This window comes from Chiloscyllium punctatum, chromosome 8 (assembly GCF_047496795.1).
Source record: "Chiloscyllium punctatum isolate Juve2018m chromosome 8, sChiPun1.3, whole genome shotgun sequence".
NCBI classification, from domain to species: domain Eukaryota; kingdom Metazoa; phylum Chordata; class Chondrichthyes; order Orectolobiformes; family Hemiscylliidae; genus Chiloscyllium; species Chiloscyllium punctatum.
In genome coordinates this window covers 7,795,222-7,814,577 of record NC_092746.1, presented here as the reverse complement: position 1 = coordinate 7,814,577, position 19,356 = coordinate 7,795,222, and the positions used below count along the sequence as shown (strand labels likewise).

Genomic DNA, 19,356 nt, shown 5'->3' with positions numbered 1-19,356 from the left:
GAAGCTAGGGAAGAAATTGCAGGGCCCATAGCAGGGATATTTATATCATCTACAGCCACGGGTGAGGTGCCAGTGGAATGGAGGATAATTCAAAAAGGCTGCAAGGAACTCCAGGGAACAAGAAACCAGTGAGTTAGACATGGTGGATAAGTTGTTGGAGGAGATTCTGAGAGACAGGATTTACATGCATTTGGAGAGACAAGGACTGATTACGGATAATGAGCATGGCGTTGTGTGAGAGAATTTATGTCTCACAAATTTAACTGATATTTTTCTGAGGACCTTACCAAGAATATAGATGAGGGCAGAGCAGTTGATGTTGTCTATATGGACTTTAGCAAGGGCTTCAACAAGGTTCTGCATGGTAGAACCTGATAGAGTGGACAAAGAACAAGGCTATCTAAGATGAGCTGGGCTAGTGAGCTGAGGAGTGCCAGATGCAGTTTAATTTAGATAAATGTGAGGTATTACCTTTTGGTAGGACAACAAGGGCAGGACTTACACAGTTAATGGTAGGGCCCTGGGGAGCATTGTTGAACTGAGAGACCTAGGGGTTCACATATATAGTTCCTTGAAAGTGGCGTCACAGATAGACAGGATGATAAAGATGACATTTGACATGCTTGGCTTTATTGGTCAGAGTATTGAGTATAGGAGGTGGGGCATCATGTTGAGCTATACAGGACCTTGGTGAGGCCACTTTTGGCCACTATGTACAGTTGTGGTTGCTCTGCTATTGGAAGGATATTACTAAATTGGAAAGGGTGCAGCAAAGATTTACAAGAATGCCTCCAACTCTAGAGTGTTTCAGTCATAAAGAGAGACTATATAGGCTGGATTTTCTTTCTCCCTGGAGCTTAGGAGGTTGTTGGATGACTGTACAGAGGTTTACAATATCACGAGGAAAATAGGAAACATGAATTGCAAAGGTCTTCTCCCTAGGGTTGGAGAGTTCAAAATTAGAAAGCATCATTTTATGATGAGAGGAGAAAGATTTAAAAGGAACCTGATGGGCAACTTTTTCACACAGAGGGTGATTCATATATGGAATGAACTCCAACAAAATCATCTGATCAGTGGATCCAGACACTCCACACAATCAGCACAGGAATTCCTAGACAAGAACATAAGCATAGATGAGGACAAAGCAAAGGTCTCATTTGATGTAATGCAACTGATCACTTCAATTGATAAAACCCTTGCCAGAGAGATAATAACCAACTTCCTGGACAAAAAGAACAGACAACGCGATGGGGAACCCATCAACAAGGACTGCATACTCAAGGTACTAGACCTGTGCTTGTCGACACACTTTATATTCAACATTCAAATAGATGAACAGATCAATGGAACACCTATGGGCCCATCCATCTCTGGGCTCATAGCAGAAGCAGTGATGCAAAGATTGGAACAAACAGCCCTCCCACAAATCCAACCCAACTTCTCGATCAGATATGTAGATGACACTTTTCTTATCATAAAGAGAACAGAAATCGAGAACACACACCGGATCATCAACACCTCACCCACATGGATCATATTTACAAGAGAGAAGGAAACCAACTATCAACTCCCATTCCTGGATTTGATGGTACAAAGAACACAGAATGGTGAACGCACCACAAAAGCGTACAGGAAAGCCACACACACCTACCAGGTCCTGAATTACAACAGCAATCATCCAAACGCACACAAGAGAAGCTGCAATCGGTCCCTGTTAAAAGGGGCTACAACACACTGCAACACTCCTGACCTATGAAGGGAAGAAGAAGAGCACCACTACAGAGTATTAACCAAGAATGGATACCCTTGTAAGCTCATCAACAGCTGCCTAACAGACAAACAACGTGACCAGGACATGTCACAACCTAACTCACTAGCCATGCTTCCTCACATAAAAAAGCATCTTGGAACTGACAGCTAGACTTCTCCAACCACTGGGATTCATGACAGCCCATAAACAGACAGGCACGCTCAGACAACAACTCACCAGGACAAAAGACCCTATATCCATCATGTGCAAGACAAGTGTAATTTGCAAGATTCCATGCAAAGACTGCATGAAACACTATCTAGGTCAAACAGGCAGTCAACTTGCAATCTGCATCCACCAAAACCAACTAGCCACTAAATGCCATGACCAGCTGTCCCTACTAGCCATACATACAGATGACAAGGACCACAAATTTGACTGGGACAACACAACAATCACAGGACAAGCCAAAAAGAGGACAGCCAGAGAATTTCTAGCAGCATGGTCCTCATCCACGGACTCAATCAACAAGCACATTGACCTCGACCAAATATACCGACCACTATAACAAACAAATGGAACCAGCAACTGGAAGCAGCAGAAATGGAACCAAATCAACTCTAGAAGAGACACAGTACAGCAGCGCTTCACAGGTGGCTCCAAAGCACTGAAGGTGTCACCTAGACAGGGGACAAAACATCTGCAAACCAACTTCCCAGCTCGGTGAACATACCCACAACTACGATGATGGAATGAAGTGCCAGAGGAAGTGGTAGATGCAGATACAATTACCAAATTTAAAAGGAATTTGGACAGATACATGAATAGGAAAAGTTTAGAGGGATATGGGTCAAGTGCTGCCAAAAGGGAATAGTTTAATTTGGGAAACCTAGTCAATATGGACAAATTGGAACTACTTCTGTGCTGTATGACTGTATGACTTTACAAGAGATTGATAAATTACCAATGGCATAAAGGGTTCTGGGGATAATGTTGCTAAAAAGATATTGAAGTGTTTGACCAGGCATGATTATATTAAATGGTGGAGCACTCTCAACAGACTTAACGGCCTCAACTTATTCCTATACTCCTATGTTCCAGCGATGTTTATTTGTCTGTGTCTATATTTCAACAATTCCATATCATTTCTCATCATTTATTAATTTATTTCAACTTAATGCATATCACCTGCTTCAAATACAATAATTAATCTTTCTGTAGCTATCTACTGCCACTTCAAAAAATCTCAATTACTTTCTGTTAATAATTTTACCTTCACTAAGTGAGTCATGGCATCCTTAAAAAAGACCATGTCCAATCCTGCCCCTCGGATGCTGTCATTGTACTGCTGCAAAAACATATTTAGTCGATTCTTCAGGTGATCAAAACTTCCAATGGGCTCATAAATCTTTGGCATTTCCACATCAATATCCTCTGGTTCATCTCCTGAAGCAAAAGATTTCATCTTATGAATGTATAAACTTAAACACATTTGGTAGTTTCATTTTCCATATTAGGTTCTGAAAGCAACATTATGCGACTAAAACCCAGGAATCCTAATGGTTCCACGCTCAAGATGTACCTTGGCTTCCTAAAATTGAAGGAAGAATTGTACCTCAGTGTAGAGCTGCTTTTGCTCAGGACATACGCTGACCACAAGGCTTCTGCCGTGGCCTGAGGTCACATAAATCAAATTAATTAGTGCATACTTTTATCATTTAGGGTGTATTACAGCATTGACAGTAGTTGAAAAGCCCAGTATATATGAACATATAAAATTCAGATCACAGAATGTCACTTAATCCATCATGTCTGTGCCAACCCAAAAAAAAAAGCTATTCAGCCAAAATCTACTTTCTACAGCCATGTAAATTACATCATTCAAGTTTATATCAAACTACATTTTTTTTAAATACAATGAGGATTTCTGCCTCTATCATCATTTCAGGCAGTGTGTTCCAGACAACCATTGCCCTGTTGGGTGAATAAATTTCAGATCAATTCTCCTAAATTCCTCCTGCCAGTTATGTTAAAACTATGGCCCCTGTTTACTGACCTCTTTATGCTAGAGGAAATGGATCCTTCCTATCCAATCTACCTCGGGCCCTCATACATTTATGCATCTCCATTAAGTCACTCTGTGTCTCCTTTATAATACAAATAAAAAAACAAACATAACCTGTACAAAAACTCACAGCAGCTAAAATTTTTGATGCCTGGCAACATCCACCTAAATTACCTCTAGTGCTACCACACCTTTCTTGTAATAGGGTGATCAGAAGGGGCAGCTTTTTCACGCAGAGGGTGGTACGCGTATGGAATGAGCTGTCAGAGGAAGTGGTGGAGGCTGGTACAATTGCAACATTTAAGAGGCATTTGGATGGGTATATGAATAGGAAGGGCTTGGAGGGATATGGGCCGGGTGCTGGCAGGTGGGACGAGATTGGGTTGGGATATTTGGTCGGCATGGACGGGTTGGACCGAAGGGTCTGTTTCCATGCTGTACACCTCTATGACTCCACATCGAATTTCATTCACATTTCTTTCCACCTGTCCCCATGACTTGTCCGGACTTGTCCTACCTGCCTATCTCCTTTTCCACCTATCCACTCCACCCTCTCCTCCCTGACCTATCACCTTCATCCCCTCCCCAACTCACCCATTGTATTCTATGCTACTTTCTCCCCACCCCTACCCTCCTCTAGCTTACCTCTCCACGCTTCAGGCTCACTGCCTTTATTCCTGATGAAGGGCTTTTGCCCGAAACGTCGATTTCGCTGCTCCTTGGATGCTGCCTGAACTGCTGTGCTCTTCTAGCACCACTAATCCATAATTTCTTTCCACCTGCCTAGTCAATTGATATTCCTCTGCAGTCAACAACTTTCTACCTCATTTTCATCTATACAACCAATTATTTTAACACCTGCCTTTAAGTTTACAACATTAATATTATCATGAAAAACATGGGACTTCATACCAAATCCTGTTGAATCCCTAGAAGCAGTCTTCCAGTTCCAAAAATATCTGTTAGCCACTGTTACTTGCTTCTTGTCACTGAGTCAATTTTGGATCCTACTCGTCCTTGCTTTTGGATCCCACAGGTTCTTACTTTTTTGACTACCCTGCCATGTGGGATCTTCTGAAAAGCTTGCTGAAATCAGTGTAGACTACTTAAAATAACTCAAACATGCCATCAACCTAACTAAAAAGGCAATACGTGGAGAATAACTGAGGTAGGAAGGCAAACTGGCCAAAAATATAAAGGAGGATAGTAAAAGATTTGTTAGGTATGTGAAAAGGAAGAAAATGGTTAAGACTAAAATTGGTTCCTTGAAGACAGAAACGGGTGAATTTATTATGGGGAACAAGGAAATGGCAGATGTGTTGAATAGGTACTTTGGATCTGTCTTCACTGGGGAAGATGCGGGCAATCTCCCAGATGTAATCATGGCTGAAGGACCGAGGGTAATGGATGAACTGAAGGGAATTTATATTAGGCAGGAAATGGTGTTGGATAGAGTGCTAGGTCTGAAGGCTGATAAGTCCCTGGGACCTGATGGTCAGCATCCCAGGGTAATTAAGGAGGTGGCTCTAGAAATCGTGGATGCATTGGCAATCATTTTCCAATGTTCTGTAGATTCAGGATCAGTTCCTGTGGATTGGAGGGTGGCTAATGTTGTCCCACTTTTCAAGAAGGGAGGGAGAGAGAAAACAGGGAATTATAGACCAGTTAGCCTGACATCAGTGATGGGAAAGATGCTGCAGTCAATTGTAAAAGATGAAGTTACAACTCATTTGGACAGCAGTAACAGGATAGGTCAGAGTCAGCATGAATTTACGAAGGGGAAATCGTGCCTGACTAATCTTCTGGAATTTTTTGAGGAAGTAACTATGAAGGTGGACAAGGGAGAGCCAATGGATGTAGTGTATCTGGACTTTCAGAAAGCTTTGATGAAGTCCCACATTGGAGATTAGGGAGCAAAATTAGGGCACATGGCATTGGAGGCAAAATACTGACTTGGGATTGAAGATTGGCTGGCTGACAGGAAGCAAAGAGTAGTGACAAATGGGTCACTTTCAGAATGGTAGGCGGTGACCAGTGGGGTACCACAAGGTTCGGTGCTGAGACTGCAGCTGTTTACAATATACATTAATGGTATAGAAGAAGGTATTAAAAATAATATAAGCAAATTTGCTGATGACACAGAACTGGGTGGCAGGGTGAAATGTGAGGAAGATGTTTTGAGAATACAGGGTGACTTGGACAGGCTAGGTGAGTGGACGGATGCATGGCAGATGCAGCTTAATGTGGATAAATGTGTGGTTATCCACTTTGGTGGCAAAAACAAGAAGGCAGATTACTACCTAGATGGAATCAGGTTAGGTAAAGGGAAAGTACAATGAGATCTAGGTGTTCTTGTGCATCAGTCTCTGAAAGTAAGCATGCAGGTACAACAGGCAGTGAAGAAAGCTAATGTCATGCTGGCCTTCACAACAAGAGGAATTGAGTGTAGGACCAAAGAGGTCCTTCTGCAGCTGTACAGGGCCCTGGTGAGACTGCACCTGGAATACTGTGATCAGTTTTGGTCTCCCAATTTGAGGAAGAACATTCTGGCTATTGAGGGAGTGCAGTGTAGGTTCACGAGGTCAATTCCCAGAATGGCAGGACTATCATATGTTGAAAGATTGGAGAAACTAGGCTTGTATACACTTGTGTTTAGAAGGATGAGAGGGGATCTGATTGAGACATACAAGATTATTAAAGGATTGGACACTCTGGAGGCAGGAAGCATATTCCCGCTGATGGGTGAGTCCCGAACCAGAGGACACAGTTTAAAAATAAGGGGCAGGCTATTTAGAACAGAGTTGAGGAGAAACCTCTTCACCCAGAGGGTGGTGGGTATATGGAATGCTCTGTCCCAGAAGGCAATGGACGCCAAGTCTCTGGATACTTTCTAGAAAGAGATGGATGGGGCTCTTAAAGATAGTGGAATCTAGGGTTATGGGGATAAGGCAGGAACAGGATACTGATTGTGGATGATCAGCCATGATCATAATGAATGGTGGTGCTGGCACATAGGGCCAAATGGCTTACTCCTGTACTTATTGTCTATTAAACTTCTTTGTAATTGTCTCAATAAACTTAATATAGTTAGACTTGAGCTCCACATAACAATCCATGATGAATTTTACATTAATTTATGGCTTTCTAAATAATGATTTATACTTTCTGTCTAAACGTTTCTTGAGATTTTGCATATGACCAAGGTTGGAAAGGCTGGCCTGTAATTACTGAGCCTAATGTTTCCTCCCTTTTTAAACAATGGTACATTAAGAGAGGGTTCTTGTGGTGCAATGGTGGTCTCCCTTCCTCAGAGTAAGAAGTCCAGGTTCATGTCCTACCTAGCCTGGAAATGAGTGTTAACATGTCCTAATGAGTTATTTAAAATATTTGTTTTAGGATTCTTGTGGTGCAGTGTTAATGTCACTAACTCTGGGCTAGGACATCTGGGTTCAAGTCCCACCTACTCCAGAGATCTGTCATAACATCTCTGAACTGGTTGATTAAAAATATTGAAAACATTAATAGTCCTCCTGGAGCAAGTCTCTAGCCAGACTGAATGGGATAATGATGGTTAATCCATTGAGTCTGGCAATGTATCCCCATGGAAAGAGGCTAAATCCTCCTTCATATTTCCCACTCATTACATTTGTAACTTCCAATATTTCTCATTCCTCTTATTTAACTACAGGCAGTCCCTGGGTGGCAAACGGGCATTGTTCTTGCATCTTTTCGCAAGTTGATTTGTACGCAAATCGGGAAGCAATGCAAGACAATATAAAGTAGCCGTTCATAAGTACAAGAGAGATTTGTATGTTGGGACTTTAAAATTACATCCTGTACAGGATCATGTTTGTAAGTATGAGCATTCATAAGCCAGACTTCATAAATCTGCTATACAAGGCCTACGTTTCATTTTCTCTTGTGCAGACATAAATAATTCATAAAGAACAATGCCTTTTGCTCTCTACTTGGCCTGTATCTTTCCTTTACTATCCTATTGCTTTTTACCTGCCTTATTATTTAAAGCCTTCTCCTTATTTGTGCTATTTCTTATTTAGTTTGACCTATACACTGTCTACACTCATTTAAGTTAAAAATCACACAACACCAAGATATAGTCCAACAGGTTTAACTGGAAGCACTAGCTTTCGGAGTGCCACTCCTTCATCACCTGACTATAACCTGGTATGGTGTGATTTTTAACTTTGTACACCCCAGTCCAACATCAGCATCTCCAAATCATATACTCTTCTAGGTTTTCTATAGCATTGAGCTTTCAGTTTAGCTTTCCTTCTTGCCAGTATTAGTCAATATGTGTGTTGATATGCAATAAGTCTGTATATGGTAATCCTACAAATCCTTTTGGAAATATTCTCTTACTCCTTTTGAATGTCCCTTATTGTTCTGACATTAACTTACCTTTAAGTAGCTTTTTCTTATCTAAGTTTGCCAAATCACAACTGTTTATTAAAATCGGTATTTTTTCAAATCTAAAACTTCTAGTCTTGCACAGTATTTGTCCTTACACATACCTATGCTAAATCTTACAGAATTATGACCAAAAGGTTCTCCCATTGATATCCCCCACTACTGCTTGGCTTGTTTTCTACAAATTATGCCAGAACTGACTGCTCTGGTTGGACTTGTCCTGGCCTGGAAGAAAGTAGAGCAGAGGTAACCTCATGAGTAACGGTTGTCTGAGGCCTCCCAAAAAGTCAGTTTTATTTTTCCCTCATCTCCTTGCTCCTGTGGGTTCCCTTTTTTGGAGAGCTAGCATTTTTAAAAGAAATCTCTACAAATACCTCCACCAACCAAATGCTGAGTCTATTTGAGGTCCAGAGGCATAAATGATGAAATGATCTGTTCCAATACCCAGGTCTCTGACACTCAAAGTCTTGGCTCGAGATGAGGCAGAAGTACAATGTAACAGATGCAACCCTTCATTTTCATGTGAAATGCATTTTTCAGTTACTGCACTGTACATTTCAATTCTGCTGTTCATATTTGTGAAAGCAAATATATACCATCAGGGTGAAACAAAAAGTATTTTTCTTCTTGCAAAAGATTTTAATTATGTCTCATGTTTGGATTCTTCTTCTTCTGGGTGATATTGGCTGGGATGGTCAAAGACTAAGGCTGTGGGTTTCAGGTCTGCATAACCTTTTCTGAAAGGCTCAGAGGACTAGGTCGATACTTAGCTTATAAGCATTAGAGTTAGTTATCCTAATTGACTTGGATAAGGAAATTTACTTCTGTTCTTTAAATTATTTAAAGATTAAATTTGGTCTAAGTGACTGTGTTATTTCAGATAGATTCAAGAGGACCCACCCAGGACATAAACATAAGTTCTGTAGGCACAGATTGGACCTCATAACGTTTTTTCAAAGGAAATTGTTCGATCAAGGAACAATTTGTTTAATGCATGTAATACGTGCAAATCCACTGCAAACATTCAAAAAGGAACTGGGTGCATTTGAGCCTAGTCGACACAAGTACGTTTAGTGAGTTGAGCATTAGGAGGTGTGTTTCTCCCAGTCACCACACTCTTCTAGGTTGATTGCAAGATGACTTTGAGAGACTTTTTTTCTTAATTGGCCTTGGCTTTGCTTCCTCTGTATCGTTGCCTCACTCAGGAGATTGTGTGGTTGGCTGGTTGCTTGCATGCTGGTGCAGCGATTTGAGGTTGGGGTTTAGTGGGATTCATGGTGAATATGGCATAGGCTTGATGAACCAGCTTTTACATGTTTCACATCTTCATTACCTGTGCACTCAGGTGCATCTCGTAAGAAGTCAACAAAATAAGCATTAACTCCAACATCAACTGTGGCCAGAGCTTTCTCCTGAAGTTCTTTCTCAACTACTTTGGCTAAAGTTTTGTCAAACCAAGCCACATCCTCTTGGGTGGTAAAACGATCAGCTATAACGCATCTGCACTCATGCTTCCACAGTTTTAGAGTCACCTAAATATACAACAGAAAGCAAATAATTTATGAGCAAGTAAATGCAAATTAAAAAGTGAAATTTATTTTTAATGATTTCCACTTATAATGATCATTTGCTTAAATTCAACTTTGCGAAAATCATAATAAGAGCATAATCATTGAGGTTTGCTTCTGTTGCTCAGATTACTATACTTCAGATTAAATTGCTTAAAGTGTAATCTGCATTCAAAGTGCTATCTGTTAGTGTTTGTGAGATAACAGAACATGTTTACAAGTTACTCATTCTGGTTCAAGCTACTCCACTTTCTTCATTTAAGTATACAGTGGCATGGAATGATCTATTGGTACACATCCAACAGAGGAGAGGTGTCTGTTCAAAATCAACACAAGGAGTTGGTGAGGTTTGCGGTGCAAAGTTTGCACTTGCAATACTAGACTACTGCTGCTGCATTATCTCCGTACCACGATATCACATAAATCACATCTGAGCAGCAATGATTTGAATCAGAGTACTGTAATTAAATTCAAAAAATTATGGTAAATTTGGGGCGACACAGTGGCTCAGTGGTTAGCACTGCTGCCTCACAGCACCAGGATCCCAGGTTCAATTCCAGCCTCAGGCGACTGTCTGTGTGGAGTTTGCACATTCTCCCCATATCTGTGTGGGTTTCCTCTGGGTGCTCCGGTTTCCTCCCACGATCCAAAGATGTACACATCAGGTGAATTGGCCATGAGAAATTGTCCATAGTATTAGGTGCATTCGTCAGAGGGTGGTGTGGACTGGTTGGACTGAAGGGCCTGTTTCCACACTGTAGGGAATCTAATCTAATCACAAATAATTTCCAGAAGACAAACTAATGGTACATTCATTTTTCAAACCTGTACTTCATAGTTTAAGGGGATTGTTTTAAAATCCATGAATTTCAAATATAGTGATCTAGTGATTAGTTTTTCAGATCTCATTGCTGGAACAAAATCCCACTACATATAATTTCTTGAATAATTTGCAATGACTGTCATTGTTTATAATCAGCACATACTTTTTAGCAATAGCAGATTCATTTTTTAAAAAATTGATCCCGTGTGGAGCATTTCAGCTTCACAACTTGTACTTCATATCTGTGTTTTTCTGTTAGTTTTAAGTGTCAAAAAAGCATAGCTTGGACATTCACAGCGTCCTGAGATGTACTCCTCATCCAAAATGAAAGTAAGTTTACAGGAGATCAGTTTTGAGATGATACTCACACTTCCATCATTGACAACCTCTGAGGTGCTATTCAACATCCCCTGCCATATCCGTGAGAGGTCTCTCAGGTTAAAGATGTAATGAAACTTTGCCGGAGTAGGCAACATTTTCACTTTGGTCATCTGCCAAAGTTTGCGGGTCATTGGTACCAATTTGGTTACCAGCGATCTCACTGTTGTTGAGAAGCCCCGCTCCCTGCAATAGTGGCCAAGTCCAATAACACCTAAAAAGAGAATTGTCAAACTCAAAACTTTTTGCTTATTAATTTCGATAATATTCCGGAATTCAAAGAACATTTCTCTTCAATTTGAAACAAGTTAGAAGGTGGGATAATTAATATGAAGTCGTGCTCTTACCAAATATCTTATCAATTGAGGAATTTGAAGGCAATGTGCAGTTAAAAATTGAGAAATGCCTCTTCAAGCGCTGTGGTATGTCATTTCTGCCTCCTCCTGCATGGATCATTGCAGCAAGGAACTGGACGTCTGCAATGTTCGTGAATTCACCTGGTTTTTCAAGATTATAAAAACCATTCTGCTCCATCAGCTGTCTCACAATTTCATTGGTGATCTAAAGTGAGAGCAATGTTAAATGTCTTGGGAATTTATTGCAAATTTGAGGAATGCAACTCTATTCAGAGTTTAAACTGCAACTGAGAAAAAAAAACACTTTCTTTTGTGAACTTTCAAAATAGGAGAATGGGATATTTTCAAGTAACCACTATCATGGATAGTGACTTTGTTCAGACAGCACATTCAACAGTAGGGGACAGCAAAGACTTAAGAGCCAAGGGTGGCACAGTGGTTTGCACTGGTGCCTCACAGCTCTAGTGGCGCGGGTTCGATTCCAACCTCGAGCAACTGTCTGTGTGGAGTTTACACATTCCCCCCACGTCTGTGTGGGTTTCCTCCGCTTTCCTCCCCCAGTCCAAAGATGTATAGATAAGGTGGATTGGCCATGCTAGATTGCCCATAGTGTCCAGGGATGTGTAGGCTAGTTAGATTAGCCATGGAAAACGTGGGGTTATATGGGTAGAGCAGGGAAGTGTGCCTGGGTGGGATGCTCTTCGGAGGGGTTGGTGTAGACTCAATTTAGGGGTTCGATAATAATTCTATAACCATACAGGAGAAAATAATCTCCGTGGGCATTCTCAGTAAGGAAGGCTACTCTAGTGAAAAGCATTTGAGACCTGGCAAGACAAATCTTGCAACAGGACAATTAGTAACTCCCTGAGGAATGAGAATTAGTTACTGCAGAGCAAGTACAGACTGTAATGCAAGGTGCTGATCTACAGAAGCCCAGTCCCACATTGGAGTTCAGAGGTGAGAAAACAAACGTCAGAAACTCCAAAATTATAGTTTAAAATCCTTAGCCCTGAGTCATCATTCCTCAGAGTTTGGAGGCCATTTAAATGTAATAGTTGTGAACTTGATTTTCAAGGGCTCTGGAATCCTGACAGCTAAAGGTGACAAAAACTGCTGAGTGTTTTTCAGAGTACTGCTTGTGGGGGAGAAGGACAGGATTTATTTGGCCACTCTGCAACCACAAAGATGCTGCAGAATTGACATCCATCTCCATAATCTTCAATCCCTCCCAGGTTCTCCAGCTGCCAATTCTGTTTCCAACCAAACACGTTACTTAATGACCATCCTCCCACTTTGCAGCAAATGTCCCCTTTCTCTTCCTAGCTCTAGTGCCTCAAAGCTTCCAAATTTTAGGGATCAGTGTAGCAATTAAATTCAGTCGGACATCTGAGTGTCATGACGTCCATGCTTCACAGCCACAAACAAAGTTCTGTACTTCCACAAACCATTAGGGTCATAGTTTCTGTAGGTTGACTAACTGCTATACATTGTTTTAAGGTTTAAAATGAGCAACAAGAAATTTTATTTATTTACCTGATCTCCCCATTCATTAATAACAGGCATATTAATGTCATCAATGAAAACAGTCATCCTTCTCCCAGCAGGTGGTCCATATGTTGTACCTATACGTTTATCAACATAACTCTCAATCGTGTGCTGCAACACAAAGTCAATATGAAATTATTCATGCTCTTCCATTATATTTTATGCAATTATAATTGACACTTTGTCATGAATTTTATTTTTAAGCACGACATTGTATATTTTCAATTGTTTTCATCAATATTAAATCAGCTGAAAATTAAGGACAAACTTCACCCATCCTGCTAGGTTTCTAAGCTGTATTATAATTTAGTTCAAATGTATCTCATTACCAGAAAATCTGGAACTAGATTTCTATGATTTTAACCAAAAGACAGGCATGTTAGTTACACATGCTTATCATTTTACGTAATTAATCCGTAGTTAACACCTGCTTGATCCAGTATTTTATCAGACCGAACTCTGCAGCCATTTGAGCATGGGACAAAAAACATACACATAATGTAAGCTCCAACTGAGTGTTAATGTTGCCCTGGATTATGAGGAATTCTACCAGTTGGAAAATAGGCAGCACTCTCTCATGCAGCAGAAAATGTTTGTGGTTTGAAGTGCAGATTGGCCGATGTTGCTGTTATCCCATGAGACACCCTAGAATGAGCCTGAGCCTCAAAAGGTAAATGCCATGAATACTGTCACAAGCGATGAAGGGCAGACTCCTTATTCAGCACATCTCCACCCATCAAAACAGAGCTGTCTGAAAAATCCAGCAAACTGTATATTGGGTTTGAAGTTAACAAAGTACTACAAGGTGCACTGCCTGACAGCACTACCACACTCCCACTTCCTTTGAAAAATATGCCTTGGAGAGAATTTTATAGTCTCCTGCCAGTGGGTTTACAGGTGGGAGAAGCATATACAATTCCTTAAGGGGCCTTTCACTTTTTCACTTGGGGGGGGGTGGGGAAGAGTGAGAAGCAGGGGGCCTCAGATGGCACATCCATCGTCACCCCCAATTGACCCAATATTGACCAGAGGGAATTTTCTGGCCAGTGGAAAGAGTTTGATGAAGGGGGAGTAGCACTGGGCAAACCTGGTAGATCAACTTGAGTGAAATGAAGGAGGGGCACATCTCCATCACTGGCCCTCATTCCACTTCAGGTGCCCCTCTAGCACCTCACCTCAACTCTGGTATTTCTCCCCATTCGGCCTAGACTGGTGCAATATTTATAGTCCCAGCATTGGTCACTGCTCTTGGTGGTGCTGCTGGAACTAATGAGCAATCTGAGGTGCTATAGCCTCCAGAGCAAAGGATGGAATTCCACAGAGCAGTAATACAGCTGTATTCCTGATGGAGGGCTTTTACCCGAAACATTGATTTTCCTGCTCCTCGGATGTTGCCTGAACTGCTGTGCTTTTCCAGCACCACTCTATTCCGGAATCTGGTTTCCAGCATCTGCAGTCATTGTTTTTACCTAACGTTTGTAAGACAGTCAGCATCTGCAGGAATGCCTTGCTGAGTGGCTTCCCTGGGCAGGAAACACCACTACTTATAAAACTCTGCCAGTAAAGTTAAATGCACCATTTTTACATTTTTCAGAGATCTGCAATTATCTCACTCCTCTAGGTAATGTGTATATTATGGGGAAAGGGACTTGATAAAGAAAGCAGTAGTATGAAATAATGTATTGAAAAGTAATATAAAAAACTATTCCACTTCTGCATACAACTACAACAAATACAAATGTATTCCCAACCATTTGGTTTGTTAATTCTTTAATATTAAGACAGTGAATTGTGATTACTTGTAGCACAAGGCGACCAAATATGAAATTGTTTCTGACCTGAAACATTAGTGGAGTTGTTGCTGATGAAAAATTGAGACTTTTGGTCATATGAGACTCTGGGTCATATTTTGACAGGAATCCTTTGATGATCACTGTTTTGGCAGTGCCTTGTTCACCAATTAGCAATACAGCCTATGAGAAAAGTACAGAGATATAATCAGCATAATCTTAAACACAGGTTTTAGTGCAAGAGTGAAACATATCTGTGGTCAATATTTTGACTGTTTGAATTGCAATGCTCAGTACCCATTTGCAATTCCTCAAACTGAAGTAATCTGTGCCTACATGTAGCAAGATCTCAACTCCATTCAGGCTTAGCTCGATGACGGCAAACAGAATTTCCACCACAGAACTGTTGGATGGTGATGATGTCCAAGTGTCTCCCCTTGATAACATTAGTGTCACTGAACATCTCATTCAAATTCTGGATTTGCCACTGACTGGAAATTCAAATGGGACTAGTTATATAGATGGCGAGCTGAATCTTACATTTTATTGGTTAAGTTTGAGTTATAGATTCAAAGAATCATAGAGTCATACAGCATGGAAACAGACACTTCGATTCAATTCATACGCCAATCAAATTCCCAAACCGTACCTGCATACCCCACTTCTGGTAGTTCATTTTATACACTCCAAGTGGAAAAAAGTTAACCCTCATGTCCTTTTTAAATCTTTCTCCTCTCACATTAAAAAATATGCTCCCTTATTTTGAACTACCCCACCCTAGGGAAAAGATCCTCACTATTCACCTGATCTATGCCCCTCATGATTTTATAAATCTTGATAAGATCACCCCGCAATCTGCTACACCCCAGTGAGAAAAGTCCCAGCCTATTTTTATACCTCAAACCCTCCATTGCTGGCAACATCCTAGCAAATCTTTCCTGAACTCTCTCTAATTTAATAGAAGGGTGACCAGAACTGCACAAAGTACTCTAGAAGACGCATCATCAATGCCCTGTCCAACCTCAGCATGATGTCCCAATTCCTGTACTCAAAGATCTGAGCAATGAAGGCAAACATGCTAAACGCCTACCTGTAGTACCAGCCTCTCTCGCAGTTCACAGGGAAAACTGCCGACAATAGGACAGAAAGAATGAAGACAGATGGCATGTTGCCCATCATTCAGCTCCTCACCCTTTATCAGCAGAGGATCCTTACTCTGACTGCCAGAAGCAAAGCATGAACTATTATCGGAGATAGCCCTTGACTTACTGTACTATGAACCCCTCAGCAATTTCCCCATTTAAGAAATATTTATACAGGCACATGGATGGGATACAGGCACATTGCAGAGGGATATGAACCAAATGGGACTAGTTTAAATTGCAAAAGCTGGCTAGCATGGACCAGCTGGGCTGAAAAGCCTGCTTCTATGCTGTAGACCTCTATGATTCTATGATTGAGGCCAGCTGATAATTATGACAAAGGTCCTGGGTTTGTGTAAAATGGTATGGCAAGACAGCAGTGATATATCCAATTGTACACTGGGTTCAATTCCAGCCTCAGCAACTGTGTGTATGGAGTCTGCACATTCTCCCTATGTCTGTGTGGGTTTCCTCCGGGTGCTCCGGTTTCCTCCCACAGTCCAACAATGTGCAGGCTAGGTGGACTGCCCATGCTAAATTACCCATAGTGTCCTGGGATGTGCAAGCTAGGTGGGCTAACTACGGGAAATGCAGGGTTAGAGGGATAGGGTGGGATAATCTTTGGAGGACTGGTGTGGACTCGATATTTCGAATGGCCTGCTTCCACATTGTAGGGATCCTATGACTCAGAGTGAGTGAGCACGATGAGAGCACATGAGCAGCCCAGACATTCAGGCAGGTCCATCCCAGGAGCTGGGTGCATATCCCCAAGTGCAGCAATACACTACAGCGGCTGGTGCAGTCCAAGGTGCAGCACGGAAGTGCAGAAGTGTTGGGTGTCAATGTCCATAGGTGCATGTGGCCAGTGACATGAAGCATGCCCCGAGATATTTGTGCTCGGTTTTGAACATTGAGTTTCTTCAGAGCAAATGGCAAACTGAATCCACCAGGCACTTCACTCTGGCTTCATTATCACATTTTCCCTCCATCATCAAGAGCTTTTATATAGCGGTAACGATTGTGTTTCATGAGACCAATATCCAGGGAGGAGGAACTCTGAATGTATGAGTGTTTTGTTTGACTGGGCTGAGTTATTACTATTTGTTTGTTTGTTGTTAGGTATTTATTTATTTAGTTAAATAGCTAGTTAAGGTTTTTTTTTAATTTTATATTTCTCTATATATGTTTATACATTCGTATAGGAGGGTGGGTTGGGGAACCTTTTTTATTATTTGGGTTTAGTTTTGTCCTATTTTTGCATTGTTTTGTATTTGTTGTAATATTTAAAAATCTATTTTTCGTTAATAAAAATATATTATAAAAAAAATACTTTCACCACAAAAATAGTGGCTCAAGAAAAAAGCTCACCATCCTCTACTTGAGCTCAGCTAGAGATAAGCAATAAATGCTATTCTTGCTATATTCTTTAAAAGTGTTAACAAACAATTTGACAAAAATTGCAAAGCACACAAGGAGCACAAATGTTTCAATTGGTTATCCACCGTAATTGATTAATTACTGCCCAGAACAGTAAAGAATAAATTAGTATTTTGTGGAGTTACCCTACCTTTCCGTGCTTGGCTATTGTATGGATGAGGAAATTTGTCCTCACATTATCTACATTAGGCACAAGAATAGAGCCATATTCTGGATTGCAGTCAGTGGGATAGATGTATTCATCGACATTTGTGCTCCAATGCATCCACTTTCCTGGTTAAAACATAGAGAGAGTTAATTACTATTCGCCGAAAACAAGTATTTCACAGCTTTCTTTGGAATTGAACAGCTTTGTTCATTTTAATCACTATCATTCGAGGGTTCTGAACTTGAACATCAATGAGAAAAGACACATTTTGACAAAGCTTTTCATCTTGCACTCATCAGGACAATTCAGAGGAATACCCATCCAAGGGGAAAACCAATATTTGTGTTGCATGAGAGGAGCTTGCTAAGTGGACTGTGACTGATAGAGAACTTGTCATGGACTGATGGAGAACTTGTCATTAATGATAATTAATTGCCAAGCTTCGTTTAAATTTTAAACCTGACAAGTTGACTCTGACTGGTCAGCACACTGCCCTAAGAAATGAACTATTGAACAATTTTGATGATGTGAAAAAGACACTATTTCTGGTGCGCATTTTCTTTCTCTCTGAAGTGTATGTGCGCACTGCTGTATTTACTAACAAATGCACTGTAATCGCCCACGGAAACCCCACCACTCTCATGACCTAACGCATGATGGGAATCATTCACTACGGTCTCTAGCAGTCGTTTCTCACTACAATGATTAATTCACTTGCCTGCCCTCTCATTTCTCACAGCAGGTTTGGACACCATCAGTGTTGGAACATGACAATGGGGTCCGAGATTTAAAATTTATTTTATTTGCTTTTCCCATTTGCAACGCTGCCACCAGGTTAAACTCAGGGTTTAAACCTCATTTGATCTCTGCATTTTCCGTGGTAAATTTCAACTAGATTTGGGTCCACTGTTTGTTATCAGATAATGCTGTTGATGGCAATCCAGAAGAGTGTCAAATGCGACATCTCCTTTAGCTGCAGGTTACTCAAAAAGAGGTCTCATGTTTGCAAAGTATATACAAATAAATTTCAAAACAAACCCAGTCAGTGTTTGCTGCAGATTACAGTTAATTAGTAGCATTTGCCTAACCTAGAATACTTACATTTTCTTCAGAATGTAAACAAACATCCGCTATGTCAACTCTTCTACTCATTTTCACGTCAGAGAGTCAGTATTTGAAAATGCCCTAGCCAATACTCTAACTGGAGTTGTTCATTGACCAGATTAGCTTGGTACTGACCATCAAAATGGACAAAATAGTCAAACATTGTGTCTTCACTCTCCTCAGGGATGCATGGCAGATCTAGCATAATAGTCTCATGTGTCCGTAGCCAGTGCTCCATTTTCCGTCTGTCCTCTAATTCCAATAAGGCCCCTATACTCCACATCAGTGAGAATACATACAACCTTTCCAAATGTTCCCGAGTCACTTCTCCACCTTGCTCCTGAAAAAGAGGATAATCAACAAGTTACCATATTGAGTACAAAACATTTTACTGTCACATAGTTTCTACACAACACATAAATCTGTGACATTTACATGTAACCTGTTAGTCAATAACAAAGCACACATTTGCAATTTTGATTACCTGAGACTCCTGAAACACATAATTGACACAATGTAAGGCTCCCCCCTGGGAGTGCTGGGTAGATGAGCTGGAGATGGGCCACATTATGCAGTAGGAAGGCTGCAGAAGACTGCCTGTTGCTTTCCTGACAGCCTTTAACTTACAAATAAGTTTGGCACAGGAAGGATTGAGAATGGATGTCTCACCGAGAGAACAATTGAGCCATGATCTACACTGGACAGAGACTGGAGGCAAAACTGCTGATGAGCATCCTGTAGTCTGGGGGTGAGGAGATTCCCTCCTCGTTAGGCACCCTATACTCAACAAAGAGACCTGCCAGGAGTAAGGTCCTGCAG

General features: G+C 40.9%; 1 protein-coding gene across 2 annotated transcripts in view; it reads right to left on the bottom strand.

Moving 5' to 3' along the window:
• dnah5 (dynein, axonemal, heavy chain 5) overlaps positions 1-19,356 on the bottom strand; it is a 352,727-nt gene that overhangs the window by 113,392 nt on the left and 219,979 nt on the right. For both annotated transcript variants that reach the window (XM_072575131.1, XM_072575132.1), the window contains 8 exons: positions 18,673-18,877; positions 17,416-17,558; positions 14,755-14,889; positions 12,905-13,027; positions 11,363-11,576; positions 11,006-11,229; positions 9,580-9,778; positions 3,027-3,199 (listed from right to left, as the gene is read on the bottom strand). In XM_072575131.1, the coding sequence (XP_072431232.1) occupies positions 3,027-3,199; positions 9,580-9,778; positions 11,006-11,229; positions 11,363-11,576; positions 12,905-13,027; positions 14,755-14,889; positions 17,416-17,558; positions 18,673-18,877 (1,416 nt within the window). The remainder of the gene's footprint in view (positions 1-3,026; positions 3,200-9,579; positions 9,779-11,005; positions 11,230-11,362; positions 11,577-12,904; positions 13,028-14,754; positions 14,890-17,415; positions 17,559-18,672; positions 18,878-19,356) is intronic.